General features: G+C 40.7%; 1 protein-coding gene across 1 annotated transcript in view; it reads right to left on the bottom strand.

The window, feature by feature from the left end:
- Nucleotides 1-1,829: 1,829 nt before the first annotated feature.
- DCT (dopachrome tautomerase) overlaps nt 1,830-23,901 on the bottom strand; it is a 31,844-nt gene continuing 9,772 nt past the window's right edge. The window contains exons 3-8 of the mRNA XM_077780099.1: nt 21,786-21,886; nt 21,487-21,653; nt 19,886-20,065; nt 18,086-18,221; nt 5,445-5,646; nt 1,830-2,008 (exon numbers count right to left, since the gene is read on the bottom strand). Coding sequence (XP_077636225.1) covers nt 1,830-2,008; nt 5,445-5,646; nt 18,086-18,221; nt 19,886-20,065; nt 21,487-21,653; nt 21,786-21,886 — 965 coding nt within the window. The remainder of the gene's footprint in view (nt 2,009-5,444; nt 5,647-18,085; nt 18,222-19,885; nt 20,066-21,486; nt 21,654-21,785; nt 21,887-23,901) is intronic.

Genomic DNA, 23,901 nt, shown 5'->3' with positions numbered 1-23,901 from the left:
TGATTGAAACGTCACTTTTCAGAAACGCACCTAGCATGCACAATTATGCCTTCGCTTTAACATTTCTCTTTTAGCTTAAAAACAGGATGTAAAACCGTGTTCGCCGACAACTCCAAGTATGGACCATAAACCTTCCAGACTAGAGTACGTTCATGAAACTTGGCTCAATTTTCCATAGGTATTGTTGAAGGTAGCCATTGAGATCTATGCATGGCCGTGGCTAAAACAGGCTCATGCAGGCTTTCAGCCCGGAAAGGACTCTGGGCTATCTTGACTCTCATGTGCTGAGCCCACTCTCATATATGCCTGTAGCTTTACAAGACTCACTTAGGCTCAAATTCAGTTCAGATTGGGCTTTATTCATTTCTCTGGCATTCACAGTCTCATTCCAGGGGATAACACTATGTCTTGATGAATCTTAACACTCATTAGCACCACGACCCCCATATGTAGAAAGTATCTAGGTCCAGGGTCCTCTTCCCACCCATTCTTCACACACATTCATTCCAGTACAGAGGAGTTGAAATGGGTGGACACACGGGCTACCTTCTAGAACTCTGGCTTCACTCCTGAAGCACAGGTACCAGATATGAGCAGATGAGATTAACCTTGAAATCTCAGTAACTGTTAACTTCTCAGAAGTAGGGATCATCTTGGTGAGCCTGTGTATCTTAGTAAAGATTGCCCCATTCTTATATCTCATGATAGGATGATCACTTATCAGAATGCATCCATTTAATTCTGAATTGCCATATTTTGTAGGGATGGTTTGCTTTTAAATGATAAGACTTAATTGATTAGCATCCATAAGTAACTGTCAGTACAGTGCAATATTAGTAAATCTAAAGTCAAGTCTTAAAAATAAACCAACTGCATTATACGTGAATAATTTCTCATCTGAGAGGCTACTGGGTAAAGGAATTGGTTCAGGATCAGCCAAATGAGACTTCAGAGTAACAGAACTCTAATCAAATTGTCCCACATTCAGGATGCTAGCCTCACAGACTTTTCCAGTCAGATTTTCCTTGAAGAAGTGTTTCTATGCTTGTTAGTAGACTTAAAACAGTATATTAATTAATTAGAAAGTTCTATAATTTAATATTTCATCTATTTATCACTATAGGATCAATGTTTATCCAGCTATTGAATCTTATGATACGTCTACTGTTAAGAACTGCAGGTTTTGATAAATCCTGGAAAGTCTAATTTACGAAAGAGAAAGAAACTGATCATTCACTCATTCAGTCAGGCATTCTCCATCCTATTTGGGAAATAGGATCTTCAAAGACATTTGAAAGGCTAGAGAAGAAAAGCCACAGAAAGCCTCAGAAAGACGACCCAGAAGGCACCTAAAAGCATAAATGTATAGAGCTAAACTCATGGAGACTCAGGAAGCACCTGCCCCCCCTACCCCCACACCGTCACAAATGAAGACTCTTGGGCTAAGAGAAATTGAACCATGATCTTGCCCAGGTCTCAAATGACAATGACCTACAAACTATAATGAATCCACTCCATCAGGTGTGTGTGCACGCATGTGCATGTGTGTGTGTGTTCTCAGAACATGAGGAGGCTTAATCAGTGTGGAAATTATTATCAGATACCATAAATTGTCAGCTCTATCTTAGAAATAGCCTCAAACATTCCAGTTTGAGTTTGTTAAACAAGTAAGCCAGTAACAACAGCTAAGCATCTTCCGTATTGGGGATAATCACTATAATAGGAAGAACCATGTCTAACATCTTCAGCTAAAGGGGGAACAGCGAGGATTCGTTTGTACATCAGCAGGGTCGCAACTATGGCCGCTTCTCTAGGGAAAGGCGTGAGCTCTAGGCTTCTTCCATGTACTTCTTGTTGCTTAAATGTGTTTCCACTAGGGGTGTGTAGCCTTTTCGAAGTCTTCTATATTGAAGGAAAAACAGCAGGATGAAAAGGCCAACCAGAGCCACTAACATTCCCATAACCGCCAAGAGGGTTGTCGACCAACCTGGAGTTTCTTCAACTGAAATAAAAGCAGAAAAGAAGCGTCTGCAATTGGGATTGTCATCAACTGAATACTCTTAGAGAAGAAAAGAATACGCCAATTTGTTTTTCACGTGCATTTTTGTTGATAAAGCAAAACTCTACCGGCTAGAATAAAATTTATCTTCTCCTTCCACACCAACGATTTGTCATATCTAGAATTGTCTTTCTTGAGGAAAAGCCATTCTATTATTTAAATACAGCTGATTGCATTTTTAAAGGCCTTACTTACAGCAAACACTAAGTGTTCCCTCCAAGGAAGTATACGACTACTTTCATGAGTTAGAAACTCATTTGTTAAAGTGTACGCTAAAGTAGTATCTAGGGGACTGCAAAATATACATCCAGCCCTCAGATGGAGAATTTCAGCTACTGTTCTACCAGTTTATAGGATGATAAATGTGTAAGACAGGTCAGATTGGCTATTATAACAGGAAACATTCAACAGCATGAGCAGGTGAAGTTTGTACCCATTTAAACAGCTGTGAATATAATCTGAATCTTCCACATGATAAATCTAATGCTCGACTCAAATCTATTTTATAAGCACTCTCCACAAAATTAATGGATTTTATTTCAATATTCTTATGCTAACTTGTCATTTCTTTAAAAATCCTCTTCTCCTTGGCCAGCTATTCTTTTTTTTTAATTTTTAATGTTTTTATTTATTTTTAAGGGGGAGGAGGGGCAGAGAGAGAGGGAGACACAGAATCCGAAGCAGGCTGCAGGCTCTGAGCTGTCAGCACAGAGCACAACGCAGGTCTCAAACTCGTGAGGTCTCATGATCTCAGCCAAAGTTGGACACTTAACCCACTGAGCCAGCCAGGCACCTCATTGGAGAGGTATTCTTGAATTCAGTTTCTCTGAGCTGGGTTCTTACTCTATACCCTGAACTTGCCTAAATGTAAAATCCCTCTCTAGTTTTTTCCTCCCATTCCACAGACGGCCCCTCCTCATCTTGAAGCGATTCCTTCAAGAAGATGGTCATTTTTCTCCTCCTGCTACAATCCAACATCTGTTGCCAGACCATATTCTTAAAACACAGATTTTATTCCTCCATTTCTTTGTTCACAAATCAAAAATGATTGTCCTTTTAAATTGTGGCAAAACACACCTGACATACATTTAAGCATCGAAACTATTTTTAAGTGCTCAGTTCCGTGGCATTAGTGCACTCACACTGCACGCGATCGTCAGCACCATCTACCCACAAAACTTTTTTCTTCTTGCAAAATTAAAGTACTATCTCCCCAATCTCCCAGCCTGCAGCCCCTGTCTCTAAGCATTTGACTACTCTAGATAGCTCATAGAGGTGGAATCCTACAGTGTCGTCGTCGTTTTGTGACTGGCTTGTTTCATTTAGCATTAGATCCTCAAGATTCATTTGTGTTGTAGCATAGGACAGGATTTCCTTCCTTTTTAAGGCTGAGCTGTATTCTATTGTATGCATATGCCCCAGTTTGTTTCTCCGTCTATCCATGGGTAGTTCTTTCTTTTTTTTATTGCGAGCAATGCTGCTCTGAACAGAGGTTTACAAATAGCTGTTTGAGTACTTGCTTTCAATTCTTTGCTGGATCATATGGCAATCTGATGTTTAATTTTTTGAGAAATTGCCATCTTGCTTTCCACAGAGGCTATATACCACATTACACTCCTACCAGCAATGCACAAGGGCTCCATTACTCCACACAGCCTAATTGACACTGGTATTTACTGCTTTGTCAGTAAAAGCCATCTTAATGGATGGAGAGTGGCATCTCATTGTGGTTTCTGCCTAGTTTTTAAGGTCCTCAGTAATCATATCCAAACTTAATTCAGGTAAGCTTCTTCCCAAGCCTTCTTCTCCAACCAGGCTCCTTCACACAGCCCTCCATATAGACTGCACCTTTCACAGCTCTGTCCCCCGCACTTCTTCAGTCTAAAATGCTTCCTTCTTTCCATCTCACCTTCAGATGATCTACCATGTCTTTGAATCTGATTCAAGACCCAACTCCTTCAAGAAGCCTTTCCCAAATACCCCACTCCCTTCTCCAACCTTAGGTTAGAGTTATGTCTTCTCAGAGAGGATTGTAAATTTCTTTGTCAGACCAATAAGTGAAATGTTAATTTGTGTCCTTTCTAATGAGTTAATGCCTTCTGGGCATATTTAGACTCTCAGTCTATACCTGCTAATTGGCTGATGTCAGAGGAAGTGGAAGAATGGGCAAATGCATATTCTGAACTTTTTGATTATTACTATGTTCAATTCCAGAGAAAAGAATGAAGTTTCAAAAAGATATCTCAGCTGTCCAAAGAAAGGAAACTTCAAACCAGTAAGGAGAACAAGTAAGTTGCAGGACTAGAAGAAAAAGCAAGGGACAGATTCCAGGGCCTGAAAGACCCTGAAGTCAGAGAGAGAGAGAGAGAGAGAGAGAGAGATGAGCTTAGAAGTCATTGTGACTACATTATAGGCTGAGGTTTAGGGAAGACAAAGTAGACACAAACAGGGAAAACTCACCAGCAGATGGGCTGTGTGTTTTGGAGGGTGCTTGACAAAGTAAGATACTTTTTTTATTGTTTTACCTTTTCTTTCTCAACCTGTCCTAAGATTGTTTAAATGGCACACGGAGCTATACTGAGGCCTCAGCAAATAGAAAATGGGGTTCCTGTGTATAGACACTTATCAAAATATCCTCCTATATTTGCAACCAAGTGGGAAAAGCTAATAAAAAATCTGCAGTTTAAAACCATGACTTAAAGAACTGTAATGAAGAACACATGTAAGTGAAGCCCCATGTAGCCCAATGGGTTGACAGGCCAACATCAACCTCATAAACCACCAGCATGGGTGATACAGGCTAGCTGGAAGCAATTGTCATTACAAAATAATGCAGGGGTGGATGAACAAACAACAACATCCTGGTCTTTAATTAAGCATTTTGATAGTGCACTCATCTTTTTTGCATTAATTTCAATTTTTAAAAAATATTGCATGACATTATTTATCTCAATTACTGATTTTTTTTTTTGGCCTCCCCTGGAAATCTGTGCTCAGGGCAAGCACTGCACCTGCCTACCCTTAAACCCAGCCCTTCTTTAAGTGATGATTCTCTAAGCCGTGCTGACCCTTGCCCACGTGTGGCTAGTGCATTTTAATTTTATTGGGTAGACCTTTCAAACTATGGTCAGTTTTTTATTGATTCAGATTATTTATTTATTACATATTATTATTTATTAATTCCATCATCTAACCAGTCCTTTTTCTGATGCTTAATTGATAATTCAAAGGTGCATTTTGCAAAATATATAAATTGCAGACAATTGTCAACAGACTTAACTAGACCTGAGCACTTCAATCTAAGGTCTTGGTTTATATTTTTAAAAAGAAAGAAAAGTTGTTTAGAAGATGAATGAATTACCCACTTAGAAGTTGCATTCGTTACCTGGAAGATCGATGGCATATCTGTAGCCAAGTTGGTCTGCAGTTAAAAAGAATTCCACATTAGTCACTGGAGGGAAGAAAGGAACCATGTTATACATCCGATTGTGACCGATGGGAGCCAGTTCCTGAGGCCAGGCCTCCACAGGAGGATTGGATCTTTTCATCCATTCATCAAAAATGGCATCGGTAAAGGAATGAAGTACCTGCAAGACAGTTGAACATGGCATTTGACATTGACCCGTCATTTCCAATCAGGCCAATCATACTGGAGCTTTCTCTAAAAGGCAATGGGTTCTTCTTGACATGAGGAGCCGCTCTGTACCCAACTTTATCTTAGTGACACGCCCACTGACATTTTTAGTTCAGTTTCCCAGGCTGCATGGCATCTCTCCAAATAGGATCATAAACCTCTTTGTCAAGTGAACAAACGAAAGTTCATTTGCAGATTTAACACTCGTTTGGGAACATTTGATGCCTTCAGTAAATGAGTGTTAATTATTAAGTTGAGAATAAAGGCAAATATGACAAGACATATATCCTACTCAGTATTCAGAAGCTTTGGTTTTAACAGAAGAGGAAGAGACTGTTTAACAGTGTTGTAACACAAGAAGGAAGGAAGGAAGGAAGGGAGGGAGGGAGGGGGAGAGGAGGGAGGGAAGGGGAGAGGGAGGGAGGGGAGAAGGAAACCTTCAAAATGGGTTTTCAAATTGTTCTCTCCAGGACCACTTCTATATACTCATTTTGTAACCCTCTCATGTGAATTTTCGATGTTATGCTAGCAAAATAGAGTCTAAAAACTGTTGCGATGTGCACAGTGCTCATTTTTATTTCCTCAAGGAAGCTATTAAAGTCCTTTTCAAATACAGCAATTATTAACATGTTTTAAAATATTTAGTAGCAAAGTTTCCACATTTATAGCCCCAATTTTGAACAGGACATAAATGTGAGAGTTCAGCCCAACCTTTATGCTGGGTTTCTCTTTTTATTCTCAGTAATTTCAAGGACTTAGGAACACTGTCTCCTTCTCTCCCCCGGGGCCCAAGTGCCTGTCTTCCCAGAACCTGTCACATGGGGGCAGAGAGGTACTTACTCTAGTGACTGTTTAGTAAATAAATGAATTCATTCACCCAACCACCACTATTCCTTGTACTCCAATTAGAGCACTGGCCAAATTATACTATAACTTGTTATTTATTGATCTATTTTCTTCAACAGGACCCCTAGTCCCTAAAGGTCAGAGATCAGGTCTTTCCACCTTTGAAGCATGAGTTTAGCATGCAACCTGGACCAGAGGCGATGTTTAACAAGAAGTTGTTGCCTAAAGCCTGTGCTGTGCAAAGTAGTTTTCTCTTTTGTACAATTCAACCCAACAGGCCCCTTTCTAGTCAGTGCTGTTTCCTCAGCCTGCAACACGGTTTCATCTGTCTTCTGGCATCAGTCCGTCAAGGACCAAGGCACGTCTCCAGCCTGAAGTGTCTTCCCTCAGGGCTCCCAGTCTGAATTCCTAGCTCTTTGCACTTAACACCTTTAAGTGCATTGCCCTTTTGGCTTATGTTACTGCTGGCTATTTAGTCAACAACATTTTCAAATCTCATCCGAGGTTCCTGGTAGTCAAGTTTCCCCTATCAGGCAACAGTGAGAACTTTCTGCCTATATCATCTCACATGGCTACACAGAGGATAGTTGAAGGAGCCAAGTGACTTACTCAAGGGAATTTTTTTTTTTCCCTGAACAGATTTTTACAGTTCATGGCAAAGACAATTGTCTTAAAAACAAAAACAACAAATGTTAAGACCCAGGCCGGGCTTTTGCAGAGAAAAAAGATTTTTGTGAATTCTGAAATCTTAGCTTTGAGTGGCAAAATTGAAGTTCCAAAGAAATAAAGGCATAAAGTTTGTTGTGTAAACAACAACTTTGGAAGACACGTGATAACGCCAGTGATCCATGTTTCCTACCAGTAGAGTTTAGAAAAAGTCATCTTTGAGCAGGGGCATCGGCCTCGGAAAAAGGACTATGTATTAGTTTCAGTGTAGGTCCCTGAAGAGGTCCCCCGTGTCCTGGGAGCTCCAGATAAGGCTAGAAGGTTCCCAGAGAGGGAGGTTGCGCTTCCTCCCCTGGGTGTCACTTGGGGAGCCGGCCAGCCTCAGACATAACTTCCGCTGCAAGTACGGAGCCCAAGCAATAGAGGCGGAATGCCTCAGGATGGCAAGCACTAGGGACTGCTTACCAAACATCCATTCTCCTTTTTCTTCCTTTGTAACTTGCTTTGTATTTTGAGTGAAGCAATGTATCAAATTATCCCTGAGGCTGAACTAGGAGTCCCTGGATGGGACTTCTCGGAAAGCTCTCTAAAGGTCGTGGCCTCAGCTTAAGAGTGTCCCGTTTTCTCTTTCCATTTATCCTTGCTGCTTCATGGAATATGGATGTGATGGGTGGAGTTGCAGCAGTCATCTTAACGGCCAGCTAACACAGTTAGGAGAAGAGGTCACTCACCAAGGAAGGTGGCGCAAAAGACAGAAGGGTCCGTGATGGTTATGCCGGACCCTGGACTGCCCGCCACTGGGGCTCTTTTACATAAAGAGAAAAATAAACCTCTCTTTTGCTTGGGCTTCTATAACAGGTTTTCCCTTCCAAGCAGCTCAACCAAACCCTACGTGATATACAGACAAAGTATCCAGGGGCGTACCAGGGTGTGTTTTCCAAAGAAGGCCACTCAATATCCCCTGAGCTTTTAGGTGCTGTCTGAGTTCAAGTCAGAGATCAAATTGTGATTAGAAAAAGAGAGAAGGGACTCTCAGGACACGGAAAGATCCAGATTCAGTGCTGCAAGAAGCAAATAACTTTTGGAAAGCACCAGAATTCACCCAGCGTAAATAATTAAGAAGGAGACAAGACTCTGCAGCAATTCACAATGTGGGGAGATAAAAGAACAGGGGAGAAATTAATGAGAGATGATAGGTCTCCAAAGGGCTATAAAAACATTATACAATAAATGCTTTAGTAGGAACTATGTACAGAGCACCCAATTTATAGAATGTAGTAGAAAAGAAAAAAAAAGGCGAGTGTGTGCTAACAAGATGCAAAGAATGCAATAAACACAATGCCGCAAGCGATAACATATCCCCCCCGCTGTACGGAGAAGTCACGAAGCTGTAGAATAGGTATTTTTGTTAGAATTGCGAACATTGTTCCTGACCAAGATGCCTTCAATTGCTCTTGAGAAACTAATAGTATCTTTGTTTGACACGAATTAAAAATGAGCTCAGTTAATACCTCTGTAAGAGCCAAATGTAATTTGAGGGTAATAAATGAAAGCAAAAGTAAAGTAATAGTACTGCTGTTGCTTTATATCTGCTACAGAGACACATGGCTGTCTTTCAGAATTAAAAATGGAGCACTTTAGGGGCACCTTGCTGGTTCAGTTGGTTGAGTGTCTGACTCTTGATTTCTACTCAGGTCCTGATCCGAGGGGATCTAGTCATAGGATCAGGCCCTGTGTTGGGCTCCTCACTGAGCGGGGAGCCTGCTCAAGATCCTCTCTTCCTCTGCCCTTCTCCCCTACTTGCACTCTCTCTCTCTTTCTCTCAAAATACAAAATAATAATAAGAAAAATAATTGAGTGCTTCTGAAATTATGTTACAAAATTTGGTACGCAAGCCTAGTCCCTCTTCCTCCAACAAACTAAGGATAGGTACAGGAAGGAAAAATTTTCACCTTGGAGGCAGTATTGAAGAAAATGTGGTTCCATGGGCTTTCAAGGTAAAAATTTTTAAATGCAGCCTTTGCGGAAGAAAGCAATCAATCAATGGCTGTTGTGCTTGGAGGCGTAAAGAAACTTGAATAAAATACAGAGAAAGCATGCATATCTTTTTCAGGATCGCTGGAGGATAAAGTTACTATCAAACTTAACCTTCACTTAGATGTCTGCACATTCGGATTCCTGCCGCAATGATCACAAAGACACCGGTACGTCACCAAAGACCAGCACACTGTGGTTTTCACCCCTTGAGTTCATGTGGTACTATCCAGAAGACAGCATTCGTGGTCAGAGTGAATATTATTGTGATTATGCTCTGCTTGTGTGAGAACCCACACATGATCCCTCAGAAGTCACACAATAGACCCTGAGTTTCACACGGGAGGTTCCAATTGAGAACTTAAGGTAGAAGGCATAAATAAAAATTAGGTCGGGATTTCTAAAGAAGAGAATTCCTAATTGTAATTCCTAAAAAAATCAGATCTCATCACACTTACCACATTATGGTAATATTTATTTATCCTTGCCTCGTTCTACCAGAATTTGAAGCCGTGTACGATCAGAATGTTGGTTTCACGTTGTCCTAAAGAAACCACATGTAATAAGCATGAAACAGTTAAACACCCAGCTTCCACTTAGACGAAGCTGTGGCACAAGGAGGCGGATATGCCACGGACAGCACACTTAGTGAGAGACAGGAAACAGTCCTAGGGAAAAAGGACGTTTGAGCACTAATGGTCTTCCAGGCGGTGGTCAGCCAGGACAGTGTGTGATTCCCATTTTGCTAATACTTCTTCTCCCCAACCTTCCCTGTCCACTCTCTCACTGCATCCTGAGCAGACAGAATTGAAGACATTTTTCAAGTGTTTTGGAGGGAGTCCCACAGAAAAAGCCTCCTTTCTACATATACTTGTATTATAGCATTGTATCCACAGTGTACGAAAGCGTACATAAAATATATATAATATACATTGCAGGTAAGATATAATAGCATGTATTTCAAAAGAAAGATCAATTGTGTACAGTGACAGATGGTAACTAGACTTATTGAGGTGCCTGTCGTGATATATACAAATATTGAATCATTACGTTGCACGCCCAAAACTAACGTAGTTAGATATAACACGTTAGTTGTATCTCAGTTTAAAAAAAAAGAAATATCAGTTGAGTCCTTGAGGGTGAAAGCTTATACTTCAAGGATTAAACTTGGAACACATGCAAACAGAGGACAACAAGAGCTTCTGCTCTTAGTACAACAGCTTTAAAGGGAGTCACCAGGGGCGCCTGGGTGGCTTAGTCGGTTAAGCATCCGACTTTCGCTTAGGTCATGATCTCGCGGTTCATGGGTTCGAGCCCCACGTCGGGCTCTGTGCTGACTGCCAGCTCAGAGCCTGGAGCCTGTTTCAGAGTCTGTATCTTCCTCTCTCTCTGACCCTCCCCTGCTCACACTGTCTCTCTCTCTCTCCTAGAAGTAAATAAAAATATTTTTAAAAAAATAATAAAGGGAATCACCAGTTCAGTGTATGTCACAAGCAGGTGGGAAAGAGAGAACCACAGGGATGTTAGCAAGGATTCTAGATAAGAACTGAGATACTCCCAGGCCATGCGTGTCTAAGAAATCGCTAACGTACTAGGAGAAAGGAACCCAAAGCAATGGTATAACCACCTTAGATTTACTAGATTACACTTAATGTGGTTTGCCATTAAGCTACTTAATTTCATTCATAATGAACAGTGTATAGTTCATTTCTCAGTACAGGTTGAGTTCTCAATAGAGCCTGGGTTTATCCTTGTAAAGTATAGAGTTGAAAGGAATTTCTTTAGGTACCATGTAACCCCTGCCAAGTTACAAAGCCTAACTGTCCCCGAGACTGAGTGAATAGAAATCCTCTCTCCTTGTGAAGCCCAGCCCACACCGATGGCCACCGCCTTCCCCAGTACCTCGGCTCTCATCAAACTCACCGAGGTGTTAACACTTCTTAGGAATTTATGACATTATCTCAGTCGTTTAAAAATACATGCATTGTATAAATAAATGCAGCATTTTAAAAACTTGAACATTTAATCATGATAAAAACCAATGCCCTCTCTTTTCAAAAGCCAAGCAAAATTATTCAAACCTGCCCTTCACCAATTAGTGTTAATTCCTATTAACATGACCTAACAGGACTAAATTTCCTCAGCTATGATAAAAGCTATTGTGAAAGGATTAAATTAAGAATTGTCTAAACTGACAAAAAGCTGGAAGACTCAACATGGGGGAATTTTTTTTTTCTTTTCAATACCATTTAAAATTTTTATTTAAATCCAAGCTAGGTATCATACAGTGTCGTGATGATCTTGGGAGAATTTAGTGATCCATCACTTACATAAGACGCCCAGTGCTCATCCCAACAAGCGCCCTCCTCAGCGCACATCCCCGATTTAGCCCTCCCCCCGCTCAATACCCCTCCAGAACCCTAGCTTTGTTCTCTGTATTTAAGCGTCTCTTATGTTTTGTCTCCCTTCCTGTTTTTATATTATTTTTCCCCAAACATGGGGAGATTTTTGAGTAGGAAACTTATCTAAAGATCTCTGTTTGGCCACCTACTGGCTCACACACTCTTGTACACATTTTTTTAGCCTCTCTGAACTTTATTTTCCCCACATCAAAATGAGGAGAGCAGTTTACTATACGCAGTTTTGTGAAGCTGGAGACTGTGTTTGCATGACGCCTAATACAGAGACTGGCACATGAATAGATGCTTAGCAATGTAACATTCTCCTAACAAAAATGTCCTGAGCACCTACTCAGTGCCAGGTCTTGTTCTAGAGGCTGGGTACGGTGTCAGTGATCAAGGTAACTTCCCGTACCCTAGTGAAACCTAGAAACTGCATTTTTGTATGAACAGAGGGTTAGATTTGCAGTAAAAATAAAATGTCAGAAGACGTTGTATTTTGTTACTGACTTGCATAGAGACCAGATCACTTTCACTAATACCCTTATGAACCTTTAGCTGTTGGTCTTTTTTGTCTTTCCAGAAGTCATTATCCTACAAGAACAGATAGATCAACAAAAGGAAACGTACATGCATGAAAAGATTCTGAACTTCATTATGCAAATTAAAGCTCACTGAAATACCATTTTCACCTATCCCATTAGCAAAGATGAAGAAGTGGATTTACACACTGGATTAATGAGAGAGAGTTGGGGAGCTGCCACTCTGCTCTGCAGCTGGTTGGAGGGAAAATTTTTCAACCTTTGCGAGGGCAATTTTGGCAAAATCTAGTGACATTTCAAATACACTTTTTAAAAAAAATTTTTTTTACATTTATTTAATTTTGAGAGGCAGAGAGAGACAGAGTGCGTGTGGGGGAAGGGCAGAGAGAGAAGGAGACACCGAATCTGAAGCAGGGTCCAGCCTCTGAGCTGTCAGCACAGAGTCTAACGTGGGGCTCGAACTCACGAACCTCAAGAACATGACCCGAGTGGAAGTCAGACACTTAACTGACTGAGCCACCCAAGCGCCCCTCAGATACACTTATTTAATCTTGGCCCTAGTAATTCTGTTCTCTTTACTTACCCTGTATGTTCAGGTATTGTAGCATTGTTTGCAAAGCAAGAGATTAGAAACCACCTACATGCCCATCAATGCAAAGGTGGTTAAAAATTTCAGGATAAACCACACTGTAGAATACAATATAGTCATAAAAAAAGGAATGAGAATGTCCTTTATAAATGGATACAGAATAATTAGAATAAGTAAAAAAGAAAACCAAAAAGAAAAAAAAAACAAAAAAGGAAGTCACAGAATGTTTACAGTATGCTATCATTCAGATAACATATTTGTACAGTTATAAAATATATATGGAAAAGTAGGAAAAAATGATAATGAATAGCCAGGAAAGACTTCATCTTATGTCTTTTATAATTGAACTTCTTATGTGTATTATCTATTTTTAAATTTTTAAATGAAAACATTTAGGAAACTATGTAACAACCTAAAACATATGCATTATAACTGCAATTGTGTAAACATAGAATATGAAAGGAAATAGGCAGAAAATTGAGATGGACTTACAGACATGTAAAAACTTTTTTGTTTATATTTCTGTAACTATCAATCATTGGAAATCCTAAGCTATTAAAGAATTAAAAGTTGACATAAAACAATGTTCATTTAAATACTCAAGGTATTAGCCTAATTATGATTTTTCTTTTATAATAAAGATAAATTAAACGGATCCATTTTTAAGTGCTTCACTCTTGGGGAGAGGTATGCGATATCCTATATACTTCTTTTTAAAATTTTTTATTAGGGGCACTTGGGTGTCTCAGTTGGTTGGGTATCTGCCTTTGTTTGGCTCAGGTCATGATCTCACAGTTTGTGAGTTCGATCCCTGCATCGGGCTCTCTGCTCTCAGTGCAGAGCCTGCTTTGGATCCTCTGTCCCCTTCTCTGTCCCCCCATCCCCTCCTCCTGCACTCTGTCTCTCTTAAAAAAATAAACATTTAAAAAATTAAAAACAAATAAAATAAAATAAAAATTTTAACTAAACTCATACTAACTCAGAAACATATACTTGCTATTATGACCTATTTATTAGGTCATGATGACCCATTCATAAGAAGGGGATTAACTTCATGGAGTCGGGATTCTTGTTTTTGGAAACTCATTTTCTCTTTTCTTGCTTTATATTCCTAAATTAATGGAGCCATCTTATGCAACCATTACACACTGTTAAGGAATATAGATGATAAGACTCCTTGTACACCTGACTCCCTGTAAAATTTTCAGTGTATACGGTGACAAACACATGAGCTGTGCAGTATTAGCTGTGCAACCTATGAATCCCCCAGTCACTTGAAATTGAAATAATTAGTGCTGGCCAAATGTGCCTTCCTAAAAGGATGACAGCCAAACACAGCCCTAAGAATAATAGCTTTGAAATTGGGAAGAAAATGTTAAGTCTCTGACTTAGTTTCTTTTGTGGCAATTAACTCAACTACTTAACTTTAGGGTCTTTTGGTTTTCCCTTTTTCTTCCCCCCAGATAATATATAAATTCAGTATTGAAGACAGCACTGCTTAGCATTGCTGTGACCTAATCTTATTTTCCATGATAATGTGTGCATTTCCTTCAATTACCTTATGAATTATTAGAACTTCAGAGACTGGTTCAGAGTTTTTTCCTGTATTTTAACATTACATCTTTTGCTCATTATTGTGATCACATACAACTTTGTGCCTCTCTTGCTTGAAGAGATTTCATGAAAATAATTTTAATAAGTGTGGTATGCAATATATTTGCATAAATTGCCTCGTGAATTTAAAATTCCAGAAGCTATCGCTCTTTTAATTGAAATGCTTTAACCTGGATCTCAATATGTGAAAAAATTATTTAAGGCTGAATTGGCTTCAACATGAAACACTATGTCAATAGCCTAAAGTAATTGTGAGTTCTGGAACATTATTCCTTCCTAGCCAGCAGAGAAAGGCTTTGGCTTTTTGTCTATTTATATGCACATGGCGACTGATACCAAAGAAAAACAAAATTTTAAATATTAAAGGTATTAAAAGTAATGAAGACAAGGATGATCAAACATCTAGTATCTTTGAACTACATGTAAGTCACAGAATTAGAATTCTTCATCCATAAAGCCATAATGTGGGCTCCCAATCAGAGCAGGAAGATAAAGAGATAGTCCTACAGAGAAGGGATATTAATTCCTTAAAACAGGGGTTGGCAAACGAAAGTCTGTGGGCCCAGCAGAGCTCATCACCTGTTTTTTTAAATAAAGTTTTATTAGAACACCACATTCACTTGTTCCTTACCGTCTATGGCTGCTTTCACGCTACAGTGGCAGGGGTGAGATCATTTGGCTTGCAGGGCCTAAAACACGCGTTATCGGGCCATTCACAGAAAAGTGAATGAAGCCCTATGTACATAATAGGCATCCTCCAAAGGAGATAAGAGGTAACAATCCTTGAAACTTAGGATGCTGAAAAGCAAATNTAAGGAGTGGTGTGGCATTTTCCCTCATGAATAGGGACTGTGTATAGCAATTATATTGTTGAAAGTGTACGCTTTATAAAAACGTATTTAAAGAAATAGATCTTTAAATACAGATCTCTGTTGTAACTACTCACCCCTGTCACTGTAGCATGAAAGTAGCCATGGACGGCACATTATAGATAAACAGATGTAAAGATACATAGCCGAGAAAGGAGACAGAAGAACTCCTTGGCATCGCTTGATGGCTGAGACAAGAGCCAGAAAATGATGTGAAATATCAAGTTAGAACTCATGAATAAGGCAGGCATCTCACAGAGAAGACAGCTGTGGAGACCTCAGACAGAAGCCCCCACCTTGCTGGAGGTGGGGACTCAGAGTCCACATTTCTGATAACCCCTTCATGTTTCCCTACACACAAATATGAGGGAAGAAACACTTTTGAGGAAGAAGAAACAGCTCCATCCACTGCTCTGTATCCAGATCTGCTCTAACTCGCCCTTGCCAAGTGTTCATCTATCTGGGAGTCCAGAAAGCTCTCTAGACCTTCACACCACCATGCAAGCTTGGAGCACTGTGTGCTATACCTTCACCCTCCTTCTTCATACCTCTTTTCTTTTGTACCTTGGGTGGAGTAAAAATAATAAATCACCTTTGAAATACCTCTGACTTTGTGCTTGTCGACAAAATTGCCCTCTGGCACAACTGTCTCCCACTGGAGAACAAGATAAGGAACCTTAATTAAGGTTTAGAAACTCAAAGCCAACATATAGTTCTCTAATTCTTTCCCAGAGAGAACCATAAAGCACTTCGTTATTTTATGACAACTTTTGTATTGGACTTGGAAGTTTCTAAACCAGCTTCTTATTACTCTAATCTATTAAGTGTTGCATTAATGAGCACACCAGCCTCCTCCAACACCAGATCGAGCCCTGTGACCCGTACTTTGCAGAGTGGGAAACAGAGGCTCCGTACAATTCAGTGAGACTCCCAAGATTGCACAGTTCAGGACTAAATTAAACTTATTCGACTTATACTCCATTGTTCTTTTGACTATGCCATGCGACCTCCCAGGGGCCCAGGAAAATAAACTGCTATAAACTGATGGTTTCAGGATACACTGTGGTAAGGACGGAATTATGGCTCAAATTCATATGTTGAAGCACTAACCCCCAATGTGACTGTATTCAAAGATGGGCCCTACAAACAGGTCATTAGGGTGAAATTAGGTCATATGTGTGGGGCCCTGAGGTGATGGGACTGGTGTTCCCATAAGAAGAAGCACTGAAGAGCTCACTGCCTCTTTCCACTTAGCGTCCCTTTGTCAAGTTTCTTTCTGTTTTTCCTTTTGTTTTTAAGTGAGACAAACCTATCAAGGGAGCTCATTACGCCATGAACTTTAAAGAACTATGAGGTTCCTCCATGATCAACAGAAGCTGTCTGTACTGGCTGTATATTACAGAGATCAAGATACGAAGCCAGTTAATAAATTAAGGAACATCAGATGTGGTTTCTGTGTTAAATGAAGGCATTTGTCGTTTTATTCTGTCCAGCACCCCTATCTCCACTCTCCACCACTCTACTGGCTGACACAAACTTTCTTTCCTGCACAGAGCTCCCTAAAGGTGTACTGTGCAGTGTTCACACACTTGGCCCCACAGCTCACTGGCGTAAAGGGAGAGGGGTAAACATGTGACCTTGGTCTGGCCAATCAGAATACCTCATTCCCCTTGCCACACGGATTGGTTCCCGGAGGTTATCCAGGCCGGGCAGATCCTGGGACTGTTCTCTGTTACTATGGTAACATGGCTGGTTCCTGCCCCGGTGGTAAACTGGTAGCATGAACATTTGCGGCTACAAATGGCTAACTCAGCTACCTCGTGGGAAGAGGTTGTTCATGAAGACAGAGACAGGGAGCTAGCTGACATCGTTTGAGCTCACAGATTCAGCCATACCTGAAGCCGGAAGCATTTCTCAGTTTCCCAGTTATTTAAGTCAAAACATTATTTTCTAAATTCTAAATTAATATGAGTAGAATCTGTTCATTTGCAAACCAAAAGGAGATGACTGAATATACAGCTGAGTTTGCAAATTGACCCAAATCGTTCAGCCCTACCAAGTTCTCTTACAGATCAGTGGCCTCCTTCGATTGAGGGTAAGTAGTGACCAGTAGTGCCCTCCCCATCTCAAATAAACTTGTTACTAGGAGGCCTGTAACCATGAAAGCAACTGAAGACCAACTTCCGGTAAACCTACAAGCGTTGATTAGCTAGTAGACACAGAAGGACTAGAAGAACCATTGTTGTGCTCTGAGGGAAGCCCACACTCTCTTCTGACAAGTGTCTTACATGGAAGATCCAGTCCAAAGTGGACATGATGACGCAGAGACAGCAGGAGCTGCTCATTTATAGGCAGAATGCTTTGGAAAGTGAGGGGGGCCCAGGACCAAACACCAAACAGGGCTGGACTTCGTGTGCTGCTCCAAAGTGGCCAAGTGGCTGGGCTCCACACAAGGGTCATGGCAGAGCCACCATTCATCTTATCATTGAAAGATCATTTCCATCATACTAATTTATTATATAAATTATGCTAAGTTGTGACATAATTTATAATATCATTCTGCTAACTTATGAAGCCACCTCTGGACTATAAACTCCTGCCTGGGGTCATTCCAAAGCTAGTCATCTCTAAAGCATGGGTTTCTGAAGAGGGGACTTTGGATGCCACCTAACCACCTCTCCGGTGTAGAATGAAATGAATTTACGTATGAATGCATCCTATTCTTCACACAGAGAGAAAAAAACACACACCAAACCTTAATCTTCCTGAAAAGCAAATAAATCCCATGTATTATCTAGAAAATTTCCCATCTATTCCGAGTCTTTGAACATACCACAAAAATGGGATCGTTGGCAGCGGAGTGAGGCAAAGCATTTGTCCCATTCAAGAAGGAGTGAACCAAGTTATGCAGGCTCATCACTTGAGAGTCCAGGACTCCGTTTGCCTTATCAAAGCCTTCCAGGGCATTCCTGAGAGAAATCAATATGTCAGCAACAAGAGTCAGCAATTGATAAGGGTCTCTTTTTATTGTTTCCAACCTAATAGTCTTCTAACTTGAGATGGGGTAGGGAAAGGGGACGTGCTGTCACAGCTAATTAACTACAAATTAGTCCCAACCTTTAATAATGATCTTCCGTAAGGGGAGGGAACTCTTGATCAATGCTACTATTGCACTGCTCAGGGGGATCATAGCTCCTTTCTGTGTACTGTATGACCGACTGTTACCTTCATATCTTCCCCCGTGCCAGACTATGAACTCTTAGAGGACACAGACTGTGTTTTCTTCTGATTTTTATTGCCAGGGCTCAGTACCACCCCCAGCACATTGCCTGTGATCAGATATAGTTTTTGAATTAACATATAATCTTATATTCACATTTCTCAACTAAACAGACCTCTGGCTTGAGTGTAAGAAATAAGTATGGATATAAATAAGATTTTAAACAAAGATGAATAGGGCTTCAAAAAGGCACAGTGGACAGATTCATGGTCTGTGATCAGTTGTATTCAGCATTCTAAACATATGTCCAAATTCTTCTTACCCTTGTTGATTTCCCCTCCCCATTTTTAGGAAATTCAAATTGCCTTCATCCTAACTCAGGGAGCCTCAGATTTAAGTGTACATGGGAATCACTGGAGAAAAACACATATTTCATGCCCCACACTCAAGAGTTTCTGATTCAGTAGGTGTGGGCCGGGTCTTCACAATCTGTCTTTCTAACCAGCTCCCAAGTGATGCCCATTATGGTGGTGTAGGCGTCACACCTTGATAACCATCCCTTTAACTCAAATATATAAAGATTATACTCCATTTCTACAGCATTTTTACTACAGTAAAAAACGAATGCATACCCTTGTTCAAACAATCTGAAACGTCAGCCTTTATATGACCTTGGACACTACTCTGAGGTCTGCGTCTCATGCCAGCACAGACGCCGAGCTCTGCTGCACTTAGCACAGCCTCTGCATTTACGTTCAGTTTACCCTGGCCCGGCCCCACACAACCCATCAGTTGTATAATTTGCACTCGGTTAGAGAGAATCTGGTTTGGAAGACCATGAATCTATCCACCGTGCCTTTTTGGAGCCCCATTCATCTTTGCTTAAAATCTTATTTAGAGCTGTACTTATTTCTTACAATTCTTAAAGTCTTTTTAGAGGGAGAGAATTATTAGTGGGCCTTTAAATTTCAAGTATTGTAATGTCATTGCTGTGCTGTAATTTGAGCTGCAGTTAGTCTGTAATACTCTGATGTCTCAGACTTCAATTGGAAGGTCTATGGCTGATAAACTTAAAAGAAAAGAAACAGAAAGAGCACGAGCAAATATTTTTAAATACTATGTTTAATTAAGTACCTTGGTTCTGAAGACGGTGCTTATATATGTGCTGTCATTAGAAATACAAAGGATGGTCTCGAATGGCTAAGTTAGAAGATATTAAAAGCACACTATCCATTAGAGTGGGTGGATGATGAGTGTCCTAACAGTGGTTCCTTGTTATCCTTGCTCATCAAACCCCTACTTAGCTTCGTGAATGGCTCCCTGCATTGGATTTCCTTCCAGTTCATTGCATCCACAGGCATGAAAATCTAAAATCTTATAACCTGCCAGTCTAACAGAGCTCAGAGCACCAACCTGAAGCTGAAGGTAGAGTTCTGGAAGAAAGGGGGATTGTCAAACTTCTTGAGAGACAGACATTCTTGTACATCTTTTAAAGTTGGCAGTTTCTCACTGTTTCTTCCCACTTGATTTCTTCTTAACAAACCTTCAGAAGTTCCATTACACAGGGTGACCCGGCGGTTATAATCATCTAGGCTAAGGGTTGTAAGGAGAGTAAAAATAGTATGTGTTAATTTGTGGTGACTGTCGTAACTTTGAGCCAAGCAAACGAATCAAAAACTTAGCCATAATAAAATCTTATTATAGTTACCTTACAAGGGTCAAAAATATGTGGTAAAAGTACTATCTCCAAAAGTAATTATGGATTAAGGAGTTTCAAAACACTAGAGGCATAAAATATTTATATATATGAAGATAAAGTACCATTCCATTGGAAAGTAAGAAAGGTGATAAGGCAAGATGGTGACTCCTATGAGGTGCATTTGAATGATGAGTAACTGAAGAGAGAGCAGGGTGACCTGTGTTATACCCAGCTAAGCTAGTGTTGGTGCAAGTGGCTATGTAAGGCTAGGAAAACCTTTCAGGGAAACTGAAGGCAAATGAAGGGCACCAGAGCCTCGTGGGAAATCTTTTCCTGAGATGAGTGCCAGGAAAAAGAAACCAATCTAAGGGATCACTGAGGACAGGTTTGTCCATGGGCTGCAGGCTGCTCATCTACCTAAGTGTCCTTCAGTATTTCAGAGATCATTCTTCCCTGCCCCATCCCTGGTGCCTCTCAGCTCACCATCGCCCGATGGTCCAGTCATACCAGACTGCTTCCAGAGACTTCTATAGCTTCATACATAATGTTCCCTCCACCTAGGACACACTCACCACCCTACCCTACATCTGCCAAAGGTCTGTGCCTCTGCCTTGTAGAGGATTCCCCTGACTCTCTTCTTGGCTATCCACTTATACCTATCATGATACTTTTCACACTATTGTAATTTGTTTATACACAATCTACCTTGGTAAATATAAAACCATATTCAAATGGGAAGCTCTATTTGATTTATCCTTGTATTGCCAGTACTATTACGCTGTCTGGAATATGATCAGTGCTTAAGAAGCAGTTTGGCAGAGACTACTTCTGATTTTAAAACAGTTGATCTAGGGGCACCTGGGTAGCTCAGTCGGTTGAGCATCTGACTCTTGATTTTGGCTCGGGTCACGATCTCATAGTTTGTGGGATCGAGCTCTGTGTCCGACTTTGTGCCGCCTGCTTGGTGGGACCTGCTTGGTGTTCTCTCTCTCCCTCTAGGCCCCTCCCCTGCTCGTGCTCTCTCTCTTTCTCTCTCTCTCTCTCAAAATAAAGAAACATTAAAAAAAGAAAACAGTTGATCTAGAAATGATGACCAAGCACATTCAATTCACAAGTGTAATTTCAATACCTACATTTTTTTAATTAAGGGGCTTAGAATTTTTAAAAATCCCACCTCCTTCAGGACAATAATTTTGAGCAACACGGAAACAGAGCTCAACACACATTAGAAACAGAAATATGAAGTGCCCCTCCCTCTGTCAGACGTAAGAAAATGTGGTCTCTGTATTTCCATTGCAGGTACATGTGTCATTACCTGTCACAGATAACTTCCCAGCTGGAGAATCTTGAGTTCTGACTAATCAGAGTTGAGTCATCTTGACGTGCTGCCCCAAAGAGCTCATCTGTGCACACGTCACACTCGTTCTTTCCAGTGGCAAAGTTCCAATAGGGCAAAGCAAAGGACTCATTGCCAAGAAGTTGCTAAAAGCACAGGGCATGCCTAGTTATTTAACTCATAATATCAAATACAAGAAAAAAGCATATAAAGCAGAGACTGCCATGGTCTTGACCAAATGGAGAATTCAAAGTACCCAATGCATCATTTTGACCAACCTGGAGGTCCCTTTCCAGCCACAGCAAGTGGTACCGATGCCATGTAACGAAGGCGGGTCCTTGGTGTGAGAAGTCTATGGCCTTGTATGGGCGCCCTGGTCCTAAAGCAGACGGGAAACAGAGCAAAGATCACGCAATAGAATTTTTTCAAATGTCAAACCTTACCCCAGTGGGAGGGGTCTACAGAGCCAATAAGTCCATACTGTTTTAATTGAAAAAAAAAAAAAGTTTTTTTGTTTTGTCATTTATCTCTCTGCAAGCAGCAACAAAACAATTTCAGAAGCAACCAGCTCTTTGAGGATAAATTCTCCTTCTTCTCTCAAAAGTTTGATTGTCAACAGGGACCCACAGAAATTCAGGTCACTCTAAGCTTTGAGAGCCCCTGACATCTATTTAATTTTTAAGCAACACTTCATGAAGATGAAATAAGAGTATCCACAGGACTAGATCATGAAGCCCTCAATGAAACATATTTTCAAAAGACATTTTCCAACCCGTTCCTTGCAAATGCACACATTCAAAAGGGAGGGATTAATAATAAAGTAACTTCAACCGCATTTAGTCCTAATTCAGGCATTTATGAAACTGGAAAGAACTTTCAGTTCTTTTGGGTTTTGCCTCAGCCATTGATCAGTTAAAGCCACTAGCTGACAAGCACAGTTGCCAAGACTAGAAGTGAGAGAAATACATCCAAACCAATCTGGCTCGCCTCTGGAACTGCCAATTTTAGTGAACAGCTTCGGGCAATTTAATGACCTCCTGCCTGCCTGTTCATCTTTCTTCCTCTTTTGTAACAGCTTTCAATGGTTATGTAGAAACTTTAGCTAACTTCAGTTCTTTCTCCAAGTACCTATAATAACTTCGGAAAGCTGCACAGACACAAATATAAATTTAATTCCTAGATCCAACCAGAAATTATAGTCTTCTTTCCCTCTAGAGAGACTACCCTCTCATAAAGCAAAAAGTTCTCAGAGTGATGACAGGAAAACTATACAGGTTTATAGCCAGAAGAGCCTCCTTATCTATCGATAAAGAAAGACAGATGCTCACCTAAGAGGCGAGATTTTAAAGGACTCACACTGAGGAAGGATCGGCTGTCACAGATGATGGCTACATAGTCCATTCTAAATGTTTTAATTCAGAACACAGTTTAATAGTCCCAAAACAAACTAATGGTGCAAAATCAAGGGGCACCCAGCTAGCTCAGTAGGTAGAGCGGGAGACTCTTAATGACACAAAATCAAGCAAGAGTGGTAAAGACAGAGACAGGCAATTCCAATGGGAATCTGACTATTCCAAGTGAACTTTATGTCTTCACATGCCCTGACCTTAACCAGGGATCCCAGAGGTGGGGGTGATAGGTATAGCCAATGTTGCAGAACTGCAGTGAGCAGAACTGGGAATGGATTCACATTCCCCTGGAATGTAGTGATATCTGCGGCATTCACTGAAAAATATCTGAGGTTGCAGCTGGACCTATTAGATTAATGAAGTTCCCAACAACCCCCATTCTAAGTCTCACGCAGGCCCTGATTTTTAGGATCTAGAAGGGCAGGGCACCATTTTCTCAAGCATCCTTTATAACTGTGGCTCAAAGGGCTAATTCAGGAGGAACTCTCCATTGCTGGCTCATGCTTTTCCTTAACAACAGAACTCCAGAAACACCTGGGGATCCCAGCAATAGCGCAGTGTGTTATGGGCACCATAAATGAAGACGATCTGAAGGTCTAAAGACGAACACATGAGAGTTTAATGAAACACACTTTCTCCACACACACTTTCATTCTGCACAGAGAAGCTCCACGTGCTTTAGCACATGTTCAGTTAATTCCTCTAATTTGAAGGGAAGGGTCAGAGAGGGCTTCCATGGCCAGACTTGGGAATGTTTTCTTCTGGAATCAAAAGGAATGTGCCTTCTCCGCTTCACCAACTCTTGCCTTTGAGGAGCAGTAGCTTCACAGAGGAGAGTTTAGACTTTGAACCCAAAACGCAAACTCCAGGAGAAAACATTTTCGAATGTCAGCCAATGTACTGGTAGAAACTGCTCCATCCGATGACTTTTGTAAGCCTAACCCTTCCCCGAGGTTGCTCTCCTGTTAATTAACCTGCCTGAAAT

This window comes from Crocuta crocuta, unplaced genomic scaffold (genome assembly GCF_008692635.1).
Source record: "Crocuta crocuta isolate KB4526 unplaced genomic scaffold, BGI_CrCroc_1.0 scaffold188, whole genome shotgun sequence".
Taxonomy (NCBI): domain Eukaryota; kingdom Metazoa; phylum Chordata; class Mammalia; order Carnivora; family Hyaenidae; genus Crocuta; species Crocuta crocuta.
The sequence above is the reverse complement of the archived record's forward strand: the minus strand, read 5'-3'. Positions and strand labels throughout refer to the sequence as shown.